A 19,959-nucleotide genomic window follows, 5' to 3' on the forward strand; every position below is an offset into this window, starting at 1 on the left:
GGGAGTTTGCTTCCACTGACAATCGCTTTAACTTTTTTTTTTTTTTTTTACTTTTTAGGACTTCATTCTCTACTTAGTAAAATAGAAGTGGCGTACAAGTTCCCAGAGCTGCTACCATTTGTAAGTGTGAATTTGATTTTTTTTTCCTACGGTAATTCAAGATGCAACTCCGTCATTACAATGACTCCCTCCCTCTAAGTCCACATGCACACGATGCGTATTATGTGCGAATTTGCTGTGGGGAATTGGAAAAAGAAGTGCATGTCACTTCTTGGGATGTTTTTGGAGGCGTTTTTCATTGACTCCATTGAAAAACAGCTCCAATAACGGCCGTAAAATACGCCGCGAAAAACGCGAGTTGCTACAAAAACGTCTGAAAATCGGGAGCTGTTTTCGCCTGAAAACCGCTCCGTATTGTCAGACGTTTTTGGTCACTGCATGTGAACATACCATTACAATAATTGTAGTCTATTGCAAATTTAGTACATTGCTATTGCCACAGGCAGGTCTCAATAGCAATCTTCCTATAGCAGGACTGGGAGCACCGGTATCTCGCTGTCTCGCTGCGCGGGAGCCGGTGACTGGCCCCGAAGTGAAAGGGGCATTATAACCCCTCAGATGCCAGTGGTCACATCTGACACCGGCATCTGAGGGGTTGAATTCTTGCGATAAGAGATTTTTATGATCGCAAGCATTGCCGCCGTGTCCCTGCTGTGCAACACAGGAGAGACCCGGCGGCTATGGCGCCCGCTCGGCTTCGGAGAGGGCGCCATTTTTAAAAATTCTTTCCCGACATAAATAGGCCTATTAGCGACAGGAAAGGGTTCAAATCTGCAACATGTCCATTTATCTTGTGTGTCCATTTAAGAATTGTATCTGATGAGTTTATTAAAAAATCCACAGCATAAAATCTGCATCAAAATGTAAAAAACGCACCATTAAGTGCTGATTTTACCTGCGGAATTACTTGTTTATCTGCGGTTTTGATGGGGATTTTCTGCACCAAATTTCGCATGCATGCAGGCTTAGAAGGGTTCTCTCCTCAAGACCATCCCTTGGCCCGGCAATTAGCCAATCTGTCTTCTAAAAAAAAACCCCTGTTGAACATCTGATATTGCTGGGTAAAGTTGCGGCTTGCCATACATTTAATAAATAAACTTTCCGGAGCAGGAGCTGCTTTTCTTTTAGCGGTCCCCCATTTGTCCAATATATGAAGGCTGCGAGCAGGAGACCCCCCTCTGACAACCTCATACCATTATAGAGCAAATTGAAAAGCAGTAGTACACATGCCTTGTGTAATTTCTCATACCAAAATATGTGCAAAGGTTATTAAAATAATGCAATTAGATTACAGACAGGCGCTCTTTAACTAAGGATATCTAGCGTTATTTAGAGGATTACATTTATTTGGAGGTGTTTTTTCCCCTTTTTTTCAGCAGTCCTCCTCAGATCAGCGTTACTGCACAAACTCCACCTTCTTATTGATTCCCTCATTTAAACAGCCACCGTCTCATGATGGTGGAGCTTGAAATGCAAAAGTAAAGGGGGTTTTACACAGGACGATTATCGGGCAGACGAGTGTTAATATAACGCTCGTTCCTGATAATTGTCCTGTGTAAACACGGGACCGATCAGCAGATGAATGAGAAAACGCTCAATCATCTGTGGTTGTATCGTTTTAAAAACTATTATCGTTGTCGGCAGCACAACTTGGTGTGTAAACAGGGAGACGCGCTGCCGACATGATGATAATGTATGGAGACGAGCGATCGGAGTAACGAGCGCTCATCCCCATCCATAGCTCCGTGTGACAAGAGCAAGCGAGCGCCGATCAGCGATGTCTCGTACATCGGCGCTCGCCGCATGAGCCGAGTGTGGCCAGTGTAAAAGGGCCTTAAAATGTTGTCTTTTTATAGGTGCATGTAGGTGTAGAGATTGTGTTGACCCTCCTAATATGTATGAATCTTAAGTACTTATTTCTATCCTTTTGACTGTTATCTTGCAGAGTGAGCTGAGTCCACCAATGCTGATTGAGCACCCGCTGCGCTGTTTGGTGCTGTGTGCTCAGGTGCATGCTGGGATGTGGAGAAGAAATGGATTTTCGTTAGTTAACCAGGTGAGGTCTTCTTTTGACTTGATCGGTTATAAACCATATAAAACTATAAACATGTATGAGGGATCAAAGTTGATAACTCTTCTTGCTTAGACCTCCCACCCACTCTGATGTCCTGAAGCGACTGACACATTTGGTTGGATCTTTCGGTGGTCTTCAGCAATTCTAAGTTATAATAATCTCAGACGAACATCAAAGACGTGTGTGTTTGTTACCAAGCACATAATAGGATTGAACGTTGCTCTCTAACACCTATTAATGATGTCTTCTGACAGTAACGCAGTGAGGAGGACATTGAATAGAGCGGCGGATCGAGCGTGCGCTCTGCCGCTCCATTCACATTGTGGAGTACAGCGCATCATATAGACATTGGATGAAGCGGCAGGGTGCTTGACCGCTTCTCCATTTGAGCGACTCCTCACTGCGGGCTGTGCAGTGAGGAAGATCTGGGAATTTGGGACCCCCATACTTGCGAACAGTGTGGGTCCCAGCACTGGTACCACCGGCGATCAGTCAGTTATCACCTATCATATGGATAGGTGATAATTGTCGATTCTGGGGGAACCACTTTAATATCTACATATTGTTTCTTGGTAACAAGTGATGCTTCTCCTATATAGAAATGCGGCTGTGTGATAATTTTAGGTTCTATTCACGCTGCATTTGTAGTGTATGTCTGGCATATGCACCGGGAAAGCTGCTGACAAATATGCTGAATGTATCCAAAATAGTGTTCTCTTTACTGTATAGTAAAGTGTAGTCTGCTGTGATTTTTTTTTTTTATAGAGGTATCCAGTAAAAAAAAACCTATTCCAGACTGTATACATCTTTTATAATGGGAGTCAATATATGCCACTGTATGCCTACACTAGAACATACATCATTGCCTTCCGTCTGAGGTATATGTTGGGGAATATTTCCGACTTATACCCACCGACAGATGGCTGACACGCAGCGTGACTAGACCCGAAGGCTACATTCACATGAGCGTGACAGATTTACGCACGTAAAAAAGCGTGTAAATCTGGTCCGTGTGAGTTGCGTTATTGCAGCTGTGCTTTGCGAGTGGCATGTGTTTTTCACGCACTCGCAAAGCATGTTTTTTTAATGGAATTGATGCGCAAATCACGCACTGCACACGGATGAGCATCCGTGAGCTGTGCGTGGTTTTCACACACCCATTGACTTCAATGGGCCTGTAGGTGCGTTGCGGACTCTCGCTGCGTGATAACTCCTGCATGTGTGAATGGCCCCTTTGAAATCAATGGGTCCGTGTGCTGCGCGTGATTTCCATCTCCGGACGAGATTCACGTTCGTGTGAATGGGCCCTTACTCTCCGGAAGTTGTGTGTATTGTGTACGTGTTTTATTATTTATATTTATTTCTTTATTATTTTTTTTCTTAACAGATCTACTATTATCACAACGTAAAATGTAGAAGAGAGATGTTTGACAAAGACATTGTAATGTTACAGGTAAAGCTTTATAACATGACCCCTGGCTGCACAGTACATCTAGTATCCCTGCAGTTATTCAGCGGGCTCTGAATTCTGTCAAAGTTATTTCATGTTTTTCAAGAAAGAAATCCAAACCCTACTGTAGGTCATATGGACGTAATAGGGAGGGTTTCCACATTCCCACACCTTCTATTAGCCTGGGCTTACAGAGATTGCCTCTCCCTCAGGAGATCTCGCCCCATCCTAGCATTACACAGAACGTTTTTTTATTTCAATGAGTGCCTTGTAATGCTTTGTTTCCACGGAAAGGAGAACTTGCCAGCCGATTCCCCTGATGATAAAAAAAACTTAATTGCGGGGACCTCTGATGTGGGAGGAAGTCATCAAAACTTGACGACAACCCCTTTAACGAATTACTCAGTAGCCTTACAGCTTCCACTGTACAAAATTCCTTTGCGTAAAGATTTTACAACCTCCATTGACATAGACTAAGGGTTCCCCGACACGGACCATGTAAAAGAGCGAGACAGCTTATTGATCGGCGCTTATTTGCTCTTTTCACAAGGAGCTATGATCAGTGATGTAAGGGGACGAGCGCTCGTTACTATGATCGCTCGTCCCCATACATTTCCATCATTTTGGCAGCACTTCTCTCTGTTTACACAGGCATATGGTGCCAAAAACGATAAGCCGATGAACGTTTGTTTATATGAAGGCTCGTTTTCCCGATCATTGGCCTGTGTAAAAGGGCCTTTAGGCTGGCCGGCAGCTGTTCCTAACGACTCCTCCATACACATGCACTTTTAGCTCAGACTCTGAGACTTCTCTGGCGGTGATTTATCTCCAAACAAAAGGATCGGGTATGTTGAAATTCGACCCTTCTCGCCACCGTCATCTGCCGTCGGGGGAGAGTCAGGACACTGCCATAATTATCAGATGGTTGGCCTCTACGGTGGGTTCGGTCGATATACATCTAATATGTATGGCCAGTTTTTGTGGATTCTCCATTGTTATGGCTACTGACCTGAGTATTAAAAGGTCCTAAGAAAAACCACAGGCTCTAGGAAACACATGGAGCATATTTGCCTCTTTTTCAGTCAATTGCTATGTTATAAGACAGATGTAGTCCATTCTGATGATCGACGTAAACGTAAGCCTTTATGAGTTATTATTTTTCCTAGGCTGGAGCTTCAATGATGGATCCCAACCATTTTCTGATGATTGTACTCAGCCGATTTGAGCTTTTCCAGATATTTAGTACTCCGGATTATGGGAAAAGGTTCAGAAAGGACAGCACAAACAAGGTACTACTTTACAGAAAATGGTATTTCCTCATGTTGTCTACAAGACCGTTATATGTTTGTGTAAGTAATAAGTCTCCTCTGTCCCCTCCATCCAGGATCTAGTACAGCAGAATAACACCCTTATTGAAGAGATGCTGCATCTGATCATTATGATAGTTGGTAAGATACTAAACACATGTGCATTAAGGTCCTATTACAGAGCCCAATATGGGCCGTGGAAAAAGGGCGCCGATCAACGAGACCTCTCCTTGATCAGCGATCGTTTGCTCCTTACACAAGGAGCAATGATCGGTTATGTATGGGGACGAGCGATCGTTACTATGACAGGTTGTCCCCATATATTTCCATCATGTCAGCAGTACATCTCCCTGTTAATAGAGGGAGATGTGCTGCCGACAACAATAACTTTTAATGCTGCATTAAGGATCAGATAAGCCGATGAACGAGCGTTTGATTGTTTCATATGAACGCTCATTTGCCTGATCGTTGACCCGTGTTAAAAGGGCTTTTATAACCTTCGATTGCTCTGTTTGCTGATCAAAACAGATACGTTTGTCTGATTTAGAAAACACATATTCAAATACCGTATAATGGTATTCTTAGTTAATAGAGCAAAGTTTCTCATTCAGGACTTCATCATCCGTTAGCTGGAGTGTAGAACGGCTGCAAATCTCTCTCTGAAGGACCTGACCAGTGCATTACACACACAGCCCATTGATAACAATAGGCACCATGTAATCCTTCTTATTCCCTGTGGGGGCACTGCAGGGGAATTGAACACTCGTTACCAGGTTCCCCACAAATTACAGCTAATTGCCTGGGTTCTGTGGAGTGGGACACTCTGTGATCAGTTTTTTGTACAGGAATTGTCCAAAGCGAATAACCCCTTTAATCACACTCTAGTAAGGGGATGTAACAAAAGCAGATCCACCAAGCTAATTTTTCGCCGTGGTCATACTTCCCTTAAAGAGGCTCTGTCACCACGTTATAAAAGTGCCCTATCTCCTACATAAGGAGATCGGCGCTATAATGTAGGTGACCGTAATGCTTTTTATTTTTAAAAAAACGATCTATTTTTACCACTTTATTAGCAATTTTAGATTTATGCTAATGAGTTGCCTAATCCCAAGTGGGCGTGTTTTTACTTTAGACCAAGTGGGCATTGTACAGGTGAGTGTATGACGCTGACCAATCAGTGACCAATCAGCCTCATGCACTCCTCTCCGTTAATTTACTCAGCGCATAGGGATCTTGCTAGATCCTTAGACATTTCACGGGATGTCTATTCACAATCTCTGCACTTCGTTACTCTGTCTATGGTAGTTACAGCAGAGGAAGCGAGATCTCGCGAGATCTCGCTGTAAATGACAGGTTACAACGAGATCACGCTTCCTCTGCTGTAACTACCATAGAAACAGTAACGAAGTGCAGAGATTGTGAGTAGACATCCCGTGGAATGTCTATTCACTGTCTAAACACTTCAGTATTGTTAATGTGTTAGTATAAGACAGCACACAAGGATCTAGCAGGATCCCTATGTGCTGAGTAAATGAATGGAGAGGAGTGCATGACGCTGATTGGTCAGAGTCATACACTCCCCTGTACAACGCCCCTTGGGCATTAAACAACTCATTAGCATAAATCTAAAATCGCTAATAAAGTGGTAAAAATAGATCGTTTTTTTAAAATAAAAAGCATTACTGCCACCTACATTATAGCGCCAATCTCCTTATGTAGGAGATAGGGCACTTATAATGTGGTGACAGAGCCTCTTTAAAGAAACACTCCCGGTTCCTTCCCCTTCCCCCCCCCCGTTTGCAAATGTGACGTAGTCATGTGTATGACTTACCTGTGCTGTATTTCACGGGATGCAGCTCCGTTCTGGGACGCCGTGAAGTCACGTGATCTTCATTCTGACTCCCTGTATCCTGCAGCATTTTCTGTAGGGATCGGAAGTCAGGCTCTCAATGCAAGTCTATGAGAGCCTCGATGTTAGTCTCGTAGTGTTGTATTGAGAGACTGACCTCCGGCTTCTACAGGAGATGTTATAGGATTTGGGTTGCCAGAGTGTAGATCATGTGACCCCCCCATGCAGCCTCGGAACGAAGTAAGTCAATACACATGTCTATATACATTACATTTGCAAACAGGGGGGGGGGGGGACATGGAGTGCTTATTTAAATGTGATCTGTAACTATGACGAGACTCTTCTTATTGGGGAACAAGTATGATAAACTACCTGTCTTATCAGTATGTTTTTGGGGTGTGGGAAGAACCCTGAGTACTTGGAGGAAATCCATGCAAACACGGAGAGCACATTCTAACTCCATGCAGATGTCCTTGGTCGCATATGAATCTTGGACCCCCGTGCTGCAATACATCCCACCTCCTGCTTAAAGTTGTCCGAATCTTTATCAGAAATTATTGTAAACATAAATTCTGCGGTTCAGGACTGATAAGTTTGACGTCTGTAACACAGGTGAACGATTCTGTCCTGGAGTCGGGCAGGTCACTGGCGCTGATGAGATAAAACGTGAAATCATCCATCAACTGAGCATACGACCCATGGCTCATAGTGAACTAGTGAAGGCGCTGCCTGAAGACGTGAGTACGCCAGGGTTTTATTGTTGCAGTGTAAAGCTATAGCTCTGAACGGTTTCATGTGTTCTCCCTGTTGTTGATGATTATGTTGTTTTTTTTAAATATACCTGTATGCAAAAAATTGGTCATCTACATTACGTGTACCACTGCAGTAGACGCCTATCTCTACACCGTTAAATAGTATAAGCAATGGATTAGGTGTCTATAATGCACCCTATATAGGAGTAAACGTTGGTCACGTGACCTCACCCCCTTCTTGCTTTGTGTGTCCCCCCCTGGTAATCTGCTCCATCTGTACGGCATACTGACGGGTGTGTGGTTACGATACGTTTGCTATGTTTTAGCGCATCATTTTAATGTCCTCTTTTAACGGACAGGAAAATAAGGAAACTGGAATGGAGCAAGTGATTCAGAACATTGCATCATTTAAGTAAGTTAGAGATACCTGTTCTTGATTTTTTTTTTACATTCGGGAGCTGCTCAGTATCTAAAGTCGTTTTTGTCATTGTCTTGTGTATAGAAAACCAGGCTTAACAGGAAGAGGACTCTATGAACTGAAGCCGGAGTGCACCAAGGATTTCAACCTATTCTATTATCATTACTCAAGGGCAGAACAGTCAAAGGTAAATGCAATTTTGTTTTTTAATACTAGTTTCATAAACCACAAGTATTTGTGTTAAAGGCTATGTACAGCTTTGAAATAGTTGTTTTTTTTTTTTAAATAAAAATGTCTATCGGTGTGTTTTGTGCGACTTTCTAAGAACTTATGAACTTAGATGTGATCGGTAACAGCTCAACCAACAATCAGGACCCGCTGTCACAGGTTCAGTGCCTCTGACCTGATGGATTCAGGTCTCAGCGCAATATACAGGTGCTCTGTATACAGGATACAGAGCAGCTCTATCTCAAAAAGTAATAATAATTTGTAATAAAAAGTTGCACAAAATTTGAAATTTAGAGGGGTTTGAGCAGCCGAACCCACAGGGCAGATTCCATTTGAGACGTGTTGCCCAGTTCCTCCTTTAACTCTTTCCCGACGCCAATCTGTAGATTTACGTTGGGAAAGGGTTTTTAAAAATGGCACCCGCTCAGAAGTTGAGCGGGCGCCATAGCCACCGGGTCTCTGCTGTGTTGCAGAGCAGGGAACCAGCGGCCATGCTTGCGATCAGAAACATTTCTGATTGCAAGCATTTAACCCCCCAGATGCCTGTGTCAGATGTGACCATCGCTATCTGAGGGGCTTTTACTGCCCCTTTCATTTCGAGGCAGGTCGCCGCGCAGAGCCGGTGTATTCCTATAGCAGCTGACAGCCTTGTGAACACTCCCAGGCCTGCTATAAGACAATTGCTATTGAGACAGATCTCAATAGTAATGCACTAGCTTTCCAGACTGCTTTTGCCATAGACTGCAATATAATAATATTGCAGTCTATGGCATAAGCAATCTAAGTGACGCAGGTTCAAACCCCCCTTGGGGGCTAAATAAAAGTAATAAAAAAATGTAAAAAGAAAAGAAAAGCATAAAAACGAAAATTAGTCTGGTCCCGAAAGGGGTAAGTTAAAGGACAGTGTCTAAAGGGAAACTGAGAAATCCAATTTTGCATTATAATCATTCATCAGGAAACCTTCCAAATTCCATTATGAATAAAGGTCCTATTACACGGCCCGATATGGGCTGTGAAAACAAGCACCAATCAACTGGACAGCTCATTGATTGGCGCTCGTTTGCTCCTTTCACAAGGAGTAATTCTTGTTTATGTATGGGAAAGAGCGATCATTACTGCGATCGTGTGTCCCCATACATTTCCATCATGTCGGCAGCATGACAATGACAAATTTTATTGCTGCTTAAACTATACGATTAGCCGATGAATTCTCGTTTGCCCGATCATTGGCCAGTTCACACTGAGTTTTTTTACTCTGATTTTGATGTGGCAGCTGCGTTGGAATCTGCACCAGAAAACGTCAGAAACTGACTCCCATTGAAGGCGAAGGAGGTTTTTCCCGCGGCTGTAAAAAAAAAAAAAAAGTGGCACGCTCTTTCTTGCCGCGGTTCTGCTGGTGGCAGTAGAGTCATCACTGGGTCTGCCTTCTCTTCCTTCGAATGGGGCATGTCATTCACTATACAAATGGGGTACTGATTGGGCATGTTGATATCCTTCACTGGCGGCTCCAAGAAGGAAGATGGCCACCCATGCCCAACACTGTAGCTTGGATTGCCAGGCATTTGACCATGAGGGGATTGGCAGTGGATTTGTCATGTTGCTGCTATTGTGCTCCTTTACTTGTGACTGAAAATGGTAAGAATCATAGAATAATCTCTTCATTTCAAGAACGTTATCTCATTCATGGCTTCTCTCACATTTTGCAGGCTGAAGAGGCTCAACGTAAACTGAAGCGTCTCAGTGAAGAAGATACAGGTGCGCAACACTTTTGCAGGGTTATGGGACAGGTTTAAACTGCGCAATTGTGGGACGAATTCCTCAGCCATTTTTTTTTTTTGCATACGTGGATTGCTTTCTATGGTGAAGGGAAGCCCCTATAGTTTCCTCTTGTTTATCCAAGTATTGACAAAAAACAGGTGTGTCGACCGTCCAAGCAATGAACAACTGATGGACCCAGGAAACTGGTGGGCTAAATTTATGAACAATAAATCAAATTGCTAATGGCAAAAAAATAAGCCCTTGTTTCCCAGGTACCTGACATATATTCGTAAATATCATAAAACATAACTTTTAATTGTATTCGAGAACAAATAAAACACTCATAGTGATTAAAAACGATCAACGCGGACGCTTCTAGTGGTTGTATATATCGTGTCGATTTGACACTATATCATATTTATAAAGTCTATGTAGTATATCAGAGCCACACAGTGTGTCAACTGTCAGAGCTACACAATGTAGCAATTCTCTCCACAAAAACTATGTGGAGCTAATAAATGACCAATGTATGGCTGTGAAAGGAACCAAGCAGCGGCTGCAGTCCGCTTACAAGAGGATACTATACATTAAAACGCATAGGAAATTCATAGGGGCTTATGGCGGCGAGCACGAGAACATCCCCCTTTTTATAAGCTTCCTCCTCGTGTCGCTTCGAGCGGTCTACGTCATGACCAATCAGAGCAGCAAAGGCCAGAAGGGCCTCAGAGAAACAACATTGACAGATGCATGCTCCAATAGAATGTATCGGAATAGGCCAATCACTGGTCGTATTCCGCACCTGCGTGATCCAGCAAGGTACCAGCGACGGGAGGATAAGGGGAGATTATACAGCACTGGGCATGTCAGAGGACTTCACCTCTTAAGATGAATAGTGAACTTCGCTTCTGAGAGCAAATGATAGAATAGATTGTAATAGAATAGATGTCATATTTAAGGTTAAATATTAGACTTCCATAAGGGATGTATAAATAAAATATTACTATTGCGACATCCCGGAAGTCGCACTCAATTCAGCTCTTCACTACACTAAAAGATAAATATGCACTCGCTTAGTTTAAATGGATCTAACGACTACATCTATTAAGATAGGAAAAGTTTATAATATACTTATATCATCAGATAAGTTGTTTAAAGATTGGAGATAGGAATGACAAACGCAACATATAATAAAACTGTAAACTTTGCATGTCCGTACATTGAAAATATTTGCAAAAAAAAAATAATTGGGGGGGGGGGATGAAGTGCAGTGATAGAATGCATTAAGATCATCTTTGGAATTTTTGTCTGTGCACGCATCACGTGAAAACTACTGACCCAATTCTGATGGAGTTTTTAGAAAAACATTGGGGTCAACGTGAAGTAACATTTCGTTTTTATTTCATCGCTATCGGTTTACTCAATCAGAAGACATGCGAATTTAATGTTTTCAAAAATGTATTTACATTGCATTAGTACAACAACAACAACAACAAACACATGGAAACCATGGCAACCAATCACGTTTTTACTTTCATTTTGTATTGTCTTGGAAAAATTGACACCAGTAGGTTGCTATGGGCAACTGCTCCAAATTTTATCTATACTGATTGTTATATAAGGTCGAGGTTGCAATCAATCAGATTGCTCCAAATTTTTCAAGCTGCCTCAGACCAATTACAGCTGTGATCTGATTGGTTGCTAAGGACAACAACTCCAACTTTCGTCTATCCTGGGTTTTTTTTATGCATCGGGGGCACATATAACTACCAATCAGGTTTCTGCTTTCATTGTCCAAGCTGCCTCAGAAAAAAAGAACTGTAATCTGATTGGTTCTGATGGACAACAGCTCCAACATTTGTCTACATTGATTTTTACACATAGTAAGGAGATATAGCAACCGATCAGATCGCTGCTATCATTCACCTCCTGCCTCACAAGAATGTAAACTACAATCTGATTGGTTGCTGTGGACAAATGTTCCCACATTTTTTTTATTTTGGTTCTTACACATAGACAGGAGATAAAATAACCAACCAGGTTGCTGCTTTCATTCTCTTAGCTGCCTAACAAGAATCTAAACTGTAATTTGATTGGTTGCCATGGACAACAGTTTCAACATTTGTCTGTATTGGATATTACACATAGAAGAGAGATAAAGCAACCAATCCGCTCGCTGCTTTCATGCACCTAGTTGCCTCGAAAAACTGTAATCTGATTGGTAGTCTCAAAGGGCTCGGACAACGGCCTCTCGGTCTCAAGAGAGTAAATGCCTCCCAGAAAAAGATCGCCGTTTTTCAGTGGTCTGCGCGTACGAAGTTGCGGGCACAGCTAGTGAGGGATAAAAATGTTAACATTCTTATATGGAAACTAGTGGCCATTGATATAATAGGTAACTGCTCTATAGCCATCATCAAATATATATGTGGATATCCGTAATAGTCTTTCTCTTGAACAAGAATAAGTGAATATATCTATAGACTCAAAAACACCCAAAAAAAAGCGCATTTATCTCGGAGCGGTATAAAGCCTTATTCACACCTGCACTAAGTTTTTTCCCTTCCTCTGTTCTGTCATAGGAATAGAAGAACGCTAAAACTTAAGTGCCGGAGCCATTGCATTGCGGACATGAACGATGCTCGATGGAACCCATTGATTTGAATAGGTTTTCATATGGATCTTCATAGTTTTACCGGAAGAAGTTGAGCCGCATGCTGCGCTGTTTCTTCAAGAATTTTTTACCCGATCTGCGATGGAGGCCCCTAATGGAGCCTCCGGTGCAGTTGTGAGCAGAGCCTGACTCTGGCTATGACCATAACGTGTATATTTTAAAAATAATAATCCATGTATAGAAATAGCATTGGGAAATGTGAATAAAATATTTTAACTTTTTTTGTTACAGCTCTGCCACCTCCAGTGCTGCCTGCGTTTTGCCCTCTCTTTGCCAGCCTGATCAACCTTCTCCAGTCGGATGTAATGCTTTGCATCATGGGGACAATACTTCAATGGGCAGTAGAGCCCAATGGTTATTCCTGGTCTGAGGCCATGCTGCAGAGGGTAGGCACATACGGATTAACTAAAGTTTTTCATTAAGACAAAATGAGTTTTATTTAAATTGATGATGAGTATGAGATGAGATCCTATCCCGTGGAAAAAGATCTAAAGTGGACAAACCCCTTTCAGGAGCATTTTCACATAATGAATCCAAAAATGCAACTGCATTAATGGGTCACTGCTTTGTGTTGGAAGAAAAGTGACTGTACATTATAGAACATATAACTTAAAGGGGTTGAGGATTGGGGATACATGTGTGATAGTGGGGGTCTGACCGCTGGGACCCCCAGAGATAAGGAGAAAGGGGGAATGAAAGTCCCCCGAAGTGCGCCATGAGAAGCATGGAACTTCCATAGAAATGAATGGAGTTCCAGTCGCGCTTGTGCGCATGCGTGTCCGGCGTCCCATTCATTTCTATGCAGCTTCTGGACACACAAGCCGGACACAGAACCCGGGAAGTCCCATGCTTCTCATGGGGGACTTTGTGTCCCCCATTCTCCTTATTGCTGGGGGTCCCAGCGGTCAGACCCCCATCGACCACACATGTAACCCCTATCCCGTGGATAGGGGATTCATGTGTTTTGTGGCACAACCCCTTTAAAGTGCAACTAAACTTTAAAAAAAAACTTTTGACCTGTCATAATGACGTCAGACGTTTTGATCGGTGGAGGTCCGAACACTGAGACCCCCACCGATCACTTAAACGAAGCAGCAGAATCTCTCGGGTGAGCGCTCTGCCGCTTGGTTACAATTTAAAGTATCACTGTTAGTTTTATTTTTCCATTCTCATCTTTATTTGCGCCTATGTGATTAAACGGTGTTGAATATTTTTGGTGCCAGCATTTCTGTTAAAATTATTACATGCTGCATTGCACACATTTTGTCCAAGTCAACCTCTTGGGAGTACTTGACATCCAGTTACCTATTTTAATTTATTTGAAGGGAACCTCTGAGCAGTTTTGATCACTCAGCGTGGGCAGCCACACTAGTCATACTCCCTAAGAGTATTAGAAAGCCATACCAGTCATCTGCTCTGTGCTTCATTCCCTGACGGTCACCCGTTTCCCACTTCTTGCTCCTGCCACAGTCTGGAATACCGGTCACCCCACTCCATGTGCGAGGTAACAGAAGAGGTGAACCTGCATATACCTGAAGACGATGGAGGGTGAGTTGCCACCCCCGCCCACTTTCTGTCAGCGGGAACATGTAAAATTGCTGTTGTAGCGTTCATTTCTCTATTCCTTCCTTTTGCTGGCCGGCGTCCTCCCATTTGGCCTTCCCGAGTAGTTTACTGGATTCCTACAGCCAACGGCCGGAAAAAGGGTGTCTCTTTAGGACCCCCATGCCCTGCCTTTCTACGACTCGCTCTTCTTGTGGCCTCACGGTCCTCCAGTACCCTATATCATGGCAACTTCGCTCAATAGCCTGCTGGTAGTGCTGCTGCATGGATGCCAGTGTCTGAATCCTATTATAGCAGAGCCGGGCTCTTACAGCCGATTCCCGTCGGTTTGACCCAGCCCCTGGCTTGTTGGGCGGCCTGGGCCGCAATTTTTCCACGCCCTCCTGCTCTCATGAGTGGCTTTCCTCTCCGGAGCGCCACTCGTATACTCTTCGGCGGGCTCCTTTTTTTCCGCACCAATGTCTTCTGCCAGGTTTTTTTCATAGGGTGTTTGTCTGCTCTCCAGCTCCTGTTTCCCTGACCGGGAATCTCCTCCAGATAGGTCACAGCAGTCTGATACTGGAGCCAAATGTCCCCTACAGTGGTCCTCAGAACCTCCTGACCTCCTCAGAGAACTACATAAAGATACCAGTTGTATCTTTATGTGGTCTTCAACCCAGGCCATGGGGAACGTTCCAGACTCTCTCAGAACAGGATTGAGTCCATGGAATGCCTGCCATCTAAATTAGCGGTCTAGCTCTATGCCCCTAGAATCATATCTAGGGGTAGCACATACCTTGTCTTGTAACAGTCCTCGCAAAAGTCCCAGACAGATCCCACTCTTTGGGTTCTTCACAACCGTCCCATATTAGGACCTGCGCTGGAGAATCTGCCCCCAGCAAGATCAGCATGTCTTCTTTAGGTAATCCTCCGACACATATCAACACTATGCAGGTTCGGGATAGGGACGCCTTACATATTAAAGTTGACTCCCCTTCTCAATTGATTCCACAGCTTGATTCCACAGCTAAGGAATAGAAGCACTCGGACAGGTGCTTGGCTGCCTCCAAGAGGACAGGAGGATTTGGTTTCCAAATGGTGTCTCTCCCCATAGGTGGAACCACCTGTGTCCAAGAGCACCACCCTACTGCTGTGAGATGCGGCATCCCTTAGCGATCCTCTCGACAAGAGATTGGAGTCCTCATCTTGGGTCAGTAAAGATTGCTCCGTCTGGGCTAGCAACTTCTGGACATTACAGAAGGAGCTCTGCAGAAGTGGACCTGACTGACCTGGCTTCCTAGAATATTCATGCGTCCAAATTAGTATGCAAGGTCTCCCTTGAGTCGAACAAGTCAATCCTCCTACCCCCACAGTTTGTCAAGAGTTGCTCCTTACTGTCTATCCAGTGGCTGGTCATCTCCACGAGTGCCAGGGTCTCCGACTGGAGGACCGTGTTTGTCCTTCTCATGATTCGGGGCACATTTTCAAAGGTCGAGGAGCTGCTGCAGCTCAACATTCTGAAATCGAAGGCCATCGTCATGTCACTCTGCCATTAGACAACTTTTCTCCAGGGTCGTCAGTTCCGAGTCCAGACTGACAACTCCAGGGCTCTTCCTTGCTGGTCACTTCTTCGGAGGGGTACTCATTTCTGCATCTTTTCCCTCCCATTCTGCTACTGCCCAGAGCTCTTAAGTGGGTCAAGGCGCAGGGCATTCCAGCCATCCTGGTGGCCCCAGACTGGCCTCACTGGGCCTGGTACGCCAACCTAGTCAATCTACTCTGGGACGCACCATGACGCTTTCCGCCGCGATACAACAACCTCCTTTCCCTATGCCTGCTCTTTCATTCCACTTTACCTTAGCTTTGTTTTCACATCGTGACTGTTGAAGCCGAGGTACTGAGATTCCACTGTCTTTCTTAGCCTATCATTCATGCGATGTTAAATTCCAAGAAGCCTCATTCGGCCAAGGTGTACTACCGTCTGTGGAAGGCCTATTTCTCTTGGTGTGAGCAACGCAGTTTCTATCCCTTGGTGTGCTCCACTTATAAGATTGTCTTTCCTGCAGTCCAGTCTGGATCAGGGCCTGGGCCTGGCTTCCTTAAAAGGCCAGGTCTCCGCTTTCTCTATCATTTTCCAGCGAACGCTGGCTTTTCATTTCCAGGTGTAGACCTTATTGCAGGGTGTGGCGCATACCATCCCCCTTTTTAGGCATCTTTCAGAATCCTGGGATCTCAACCTGGTTCTGAAAGCCTCCGCAGTGATGCTAGCACGTACGGCACGTCACCAATGAGTCCGTTGATTGGCTGCAGCGGTCATGTGGATGTACAGCACGTCATTGCTGCAGATAAATAAAGACCGTCTGGGACCACCAGAGCATCAGCATTGGAGCGGTGTGGGATTTATTGGGCGAGTATTGTTAGATTTTTATATTTTATTACATTTCCTGCTGCCAGATTTGTGACGACCCCTTTCATTTTTCCTTCAGCATAACCTGAGCTTAGCAGATGGAGTATGGGCACCTACCACATTGTAGCCTGTTTTTGCTTAGGGGTTGCTTTGCCCTAACTTTTTTCAATTTAACAGCTTGTGGGTACAGTGATGGTTGCAGAGATATCATCTAATGCTAGAGCTGCAAAATGTATTGTGTGCTTAGATATGAGATTCTAACAGCAAATGGATATTTGTCTTTTATGAACCAGAACTGAATTAGTTCCTTAAGAAATTGCAAATGTGATTCATGGAAGTGTTGTAAGTACAAGATCCTATAGGATTTTCTGCAGTTAGAGCTAAGCCATTTTAATGAATTATATAGTAATTAAAAAAGATTTTATTTCCCTATGTATTCCATTATTCTGAATATTCATGGATTCCTGCAGGTGAATGGGACAGTTGAAGAAATTGCTGCAATAAGACTGCCGTGTGTGAATATGCCAGAACTGGTTTATATTGTTAATTCAAAGATTAAATATTCAGTATAAAAATAAGATAAGATAATATGCGATTCATTCTCTGGTTATAATTCTTCAGGTTCTGCACCTCATTGGAATGGCATTACAAGAAGAGAACCAGCATCTGCAGAATATCAGCGAGGACAATGTTCTCACCTTTACCTTCTCAGAGAAGATCTCAAGTAGGTCGTGTCCTATAGGTGACGTAATCAGACCTGCTATGACCTTGCAGTGCTTTCAGAAGCAATACAAGCCTTAGGACCTGTCACCGACGTTCCCCCTGTGAAGTAAACAATGCATTTTATAAATATCTCTATAGGGGATATAAGAAAACTGAAATCCTTCCTGCTGTAATTGTACTTGGAGTCCCAGATCGACAGGACACTATTAAAAGCTCCATGTGACCAATCAAGTGGGACTCCTCTGTGCTTGACTCTTTTGCAAATATTCTTTTCTTTCGCAGCAAGAAATATTTAGATTCTCTGATCTCCTATAGAAGAATTGATATCGTAAAATATGGTGGCCCTGCATTGTTTAGGGGACCTGTAAACCCTGCTATATTTCTCACATGTGGGGATATACCCTTTTATTAGGAAAACTTTTTTCGTTCTACAATTTTTTTGTACTCCACTATGGACAAATCTTAAAGGGTAACTAAACGTTCAAAAAACTTCTGACATGTCATAATGTTGTCAGAAGTTTTGATCGGTGGGGGTCCGAGCACTGAGACCCCCACCGATCGCTAAAACGAAGTGGCAGAAACGCTCGGGTGAGGGCTGATCCGCTTCGTCTCTGATCCGCTTCGTCTCTGATCCGCTTCGTCTCTGATCCGCTTCGTCTCTGATCCGCTTCGTCTCTGATCCGCTTCGTCTCTGATCCGCTTTTCTCGGAAAGCCGAGTAATTGGTGTAGGGGCTCAATAGAAAGGCTATGAGCCCGTACAACAACTGCTTGGCTTTCCGAGAAAAGCCGTTCAGACACTAAGCGGCTCAGCGCTCACCCTCGGGCTTTTGCCGCTTCATTTTGACGATCGGTGGGGGACTCCGTGCTCAGACCACCACCGATCAAAACTCTGTCACTGTGACATATAAATGTCACCGCTCAGACGGTTAATGGAAAGACAGCCCGAAGTATTCACAGAGGATTCACTTATCCCCAGCCCATATGCAACTAAGTGAATACTCTGTGAATACTTCAGACTGTCTTTGCATTAACCGAGCATTTATCTATTTTTCCCTTGTGGTGTTGAGCATTTCACCTCTTTTTTTAAGAATTTTTTTTTTTTATTTTTTATATTTGCTCTGGTTTTTTGATACCTAAAAAGTGAGCTGAGATTTTATGTCACTATGACATGTCAGAATTTTTTTGAACATTGTTACCCTTTAAATGGGATTTCCAGGTTTAGAAAAACATGTATGTTTATAGTACAGATAATCTACATTCTGTGACTATATATTTAGAGGTGAAGCTTCACTGCAGGTCTTCATATTGTGTTCTCTGGCATTTAGTACAGTTGTACAGATTTTGTGTACAGCACATAGCAACAATAAAAAAAAAAGTAAATCATTGTCTGACATCAATTTTATCACTTAGGACCAGGCGAAGCTCCTAACACATCACCCAGTATCTTGGCTTTGTTGGAGACATTGCAGAATTCAGCCCACTTAGAGGTTCACAAGGACATGATACGCTGGATATTGAAGGTAACGTTTCACAAATAACTTCCGTCAGCGATTCCCATTAGTATGTCTCTCCAACCGTATTCACAGGAGAAGCAATGTTAAAATTAGTTTGAGATGTTAATAGTAAGGATTTAAGTTCCTGATCTGTAACTGAATTATGGGTTGCAGTCCTAAATCTAGTTGTTCTCTCTGCAATAAGATTCTGATAATTCAGTTTTATGATAATAAATCCTTCTTTTCATAATAACATTTACACCATAGTGGTTTAGGACATGCCAATAAAAAGCATGGAGTGAATAATGATGAATTAGAAATGAGGAATCCTCTTTGTACTGACTTTGCAAGCTTACCAGATGATTACTTACCATGTTTAAAGTGGGGCTGCCATATTTCTATGACTGGATTTGATGTCTATATAGCCTACACTGATAGGTGGTAGTCTGACCATAGTGATCTCCACTGATCCCGGGAACAGGGTCAGGCTATGCACGAATTGTTGCTCTTCATTGAAATTAATAGGAGTTATAGAAATTGCTGAGGATGGAAAAATCACATTTTAAGTATTTTTCTGCAGTGAAATAAATCATTATAATTAATGATTATTTATTTCAAAGCGCCACTAATTCCGGGGTGCTATACATAAGAAATATGGAAGGGTTTAAAGTGAATCTGTCAGCAGTTTTGACCCCTCAAAACTGCTGACAGAACTATATAGCGGACGAGAGCAGTGTAACCACACCGGAGGTGATGGTCAAACAGGTTGCATGACCGGGTAATCCACGTTTTGATGTCCCCGGCATCGGTTAGCAAGTGCCGAGAAGGCGCCCCCTTCAGGGTTCTCTTTACTGAATGTTCCCCAGCCCCTCTGCTCTGAGTGAAAACGCTATCATCCAATCAGGAGACCACTTGAGTCATCATTTAGAGCAGAGAGGGCACTTGCGATTACAGCATCGGGGCCATTAAAACGTCGATTTCTAGGTAATGCAAACTGCATGACCATCATCCCAGGTATGGTTACACTGCTCCCTGTCCTCTGTATAGCGATGTCAGCAGTTTTGAGGGGTCAAAACTGCTGACCGATGCCTTTAAGTACATTATATGAGACAATAAAAACAAGTACAATAAACATGATTTTGCTGAATGACAGACTGGTACAGAAGGAGAGGACCCCCCCGCAAGTGCTTACAATCTTCGAAGGAAGGTTGAAGAAGACAGAAGTTTAA

At 43.4% G+C, this 19,959-nt stretch overlaps 1 protein-coding gene across 2 annotated transcripts in view; it reads left to right on the forward strand.

Annotated features, from left to right (window-relative positions):
- Positions 1-19,959, forward strand: part of UBR2 (ubiquitin protein ligase E3 component n-recognin 2) — an 82,519-nt gene that overhangs the window by 33,600 nt on the left and 28,960 nt on the right. For both annotated transcript variants that reach the window (XM_075863259.1, XM_075863258.1), the window contains exons 16-27: positions 59-120; positions 2,006-2,116; positions 3,522-3,587; positions 4,751-4,873; positions 4,969-5,032; positions 7,353-7,477; positions 7,852-7,904; positions 7,995-8,097; positions 9,845-9,893; positions 12,796-12,950; positions 17,135-17,237; positions 18,648-18,757. In XM_075863259.1, coding sequence (XP_075719374.1) covers positions 59-120; positions 2,006-2,116; positions 3,522-3,587; positions 4,751-4,873; positions 4,969-5,032; positions 7,353-7,477; positions 7,852-7,904; positions 7,995-8,097; positions 9,845-9,893; positions 12,796-12,950; positions 17,135-17,237; positions 18,648-18,757 — 1,124 coding nt within the window. The remainder of the gene's footprint in view (positions 1-58; positions 121-2,005; positions 2,117-3,521; positions 3,588-4,750; positions 4,874-4,968; positions 5,033-7,352; positions 7,478-7,851; positions 7,905-7,994; positions 8,098-9,844; positions 9,894-12,795; positions 12,951-17,134; positions 17,238-18,647; positions 18,758-19,959) is intronic.

Source organism: Rhinoderma darwinii, chromosome 4, assembly GCF_050947455.1.
Source record: "Rhinoderma darwinii isolate aRhiDar2 chromosome 4, aRhiDar2.hap1, whole genome shotgun sequence".
Lineage (NCBI taxonomy): Eukaryota > Metazoa > Chordata > Amphibia > Anura > Rhinodermatidae > Rhinoderma > Rhinoderma darwinii.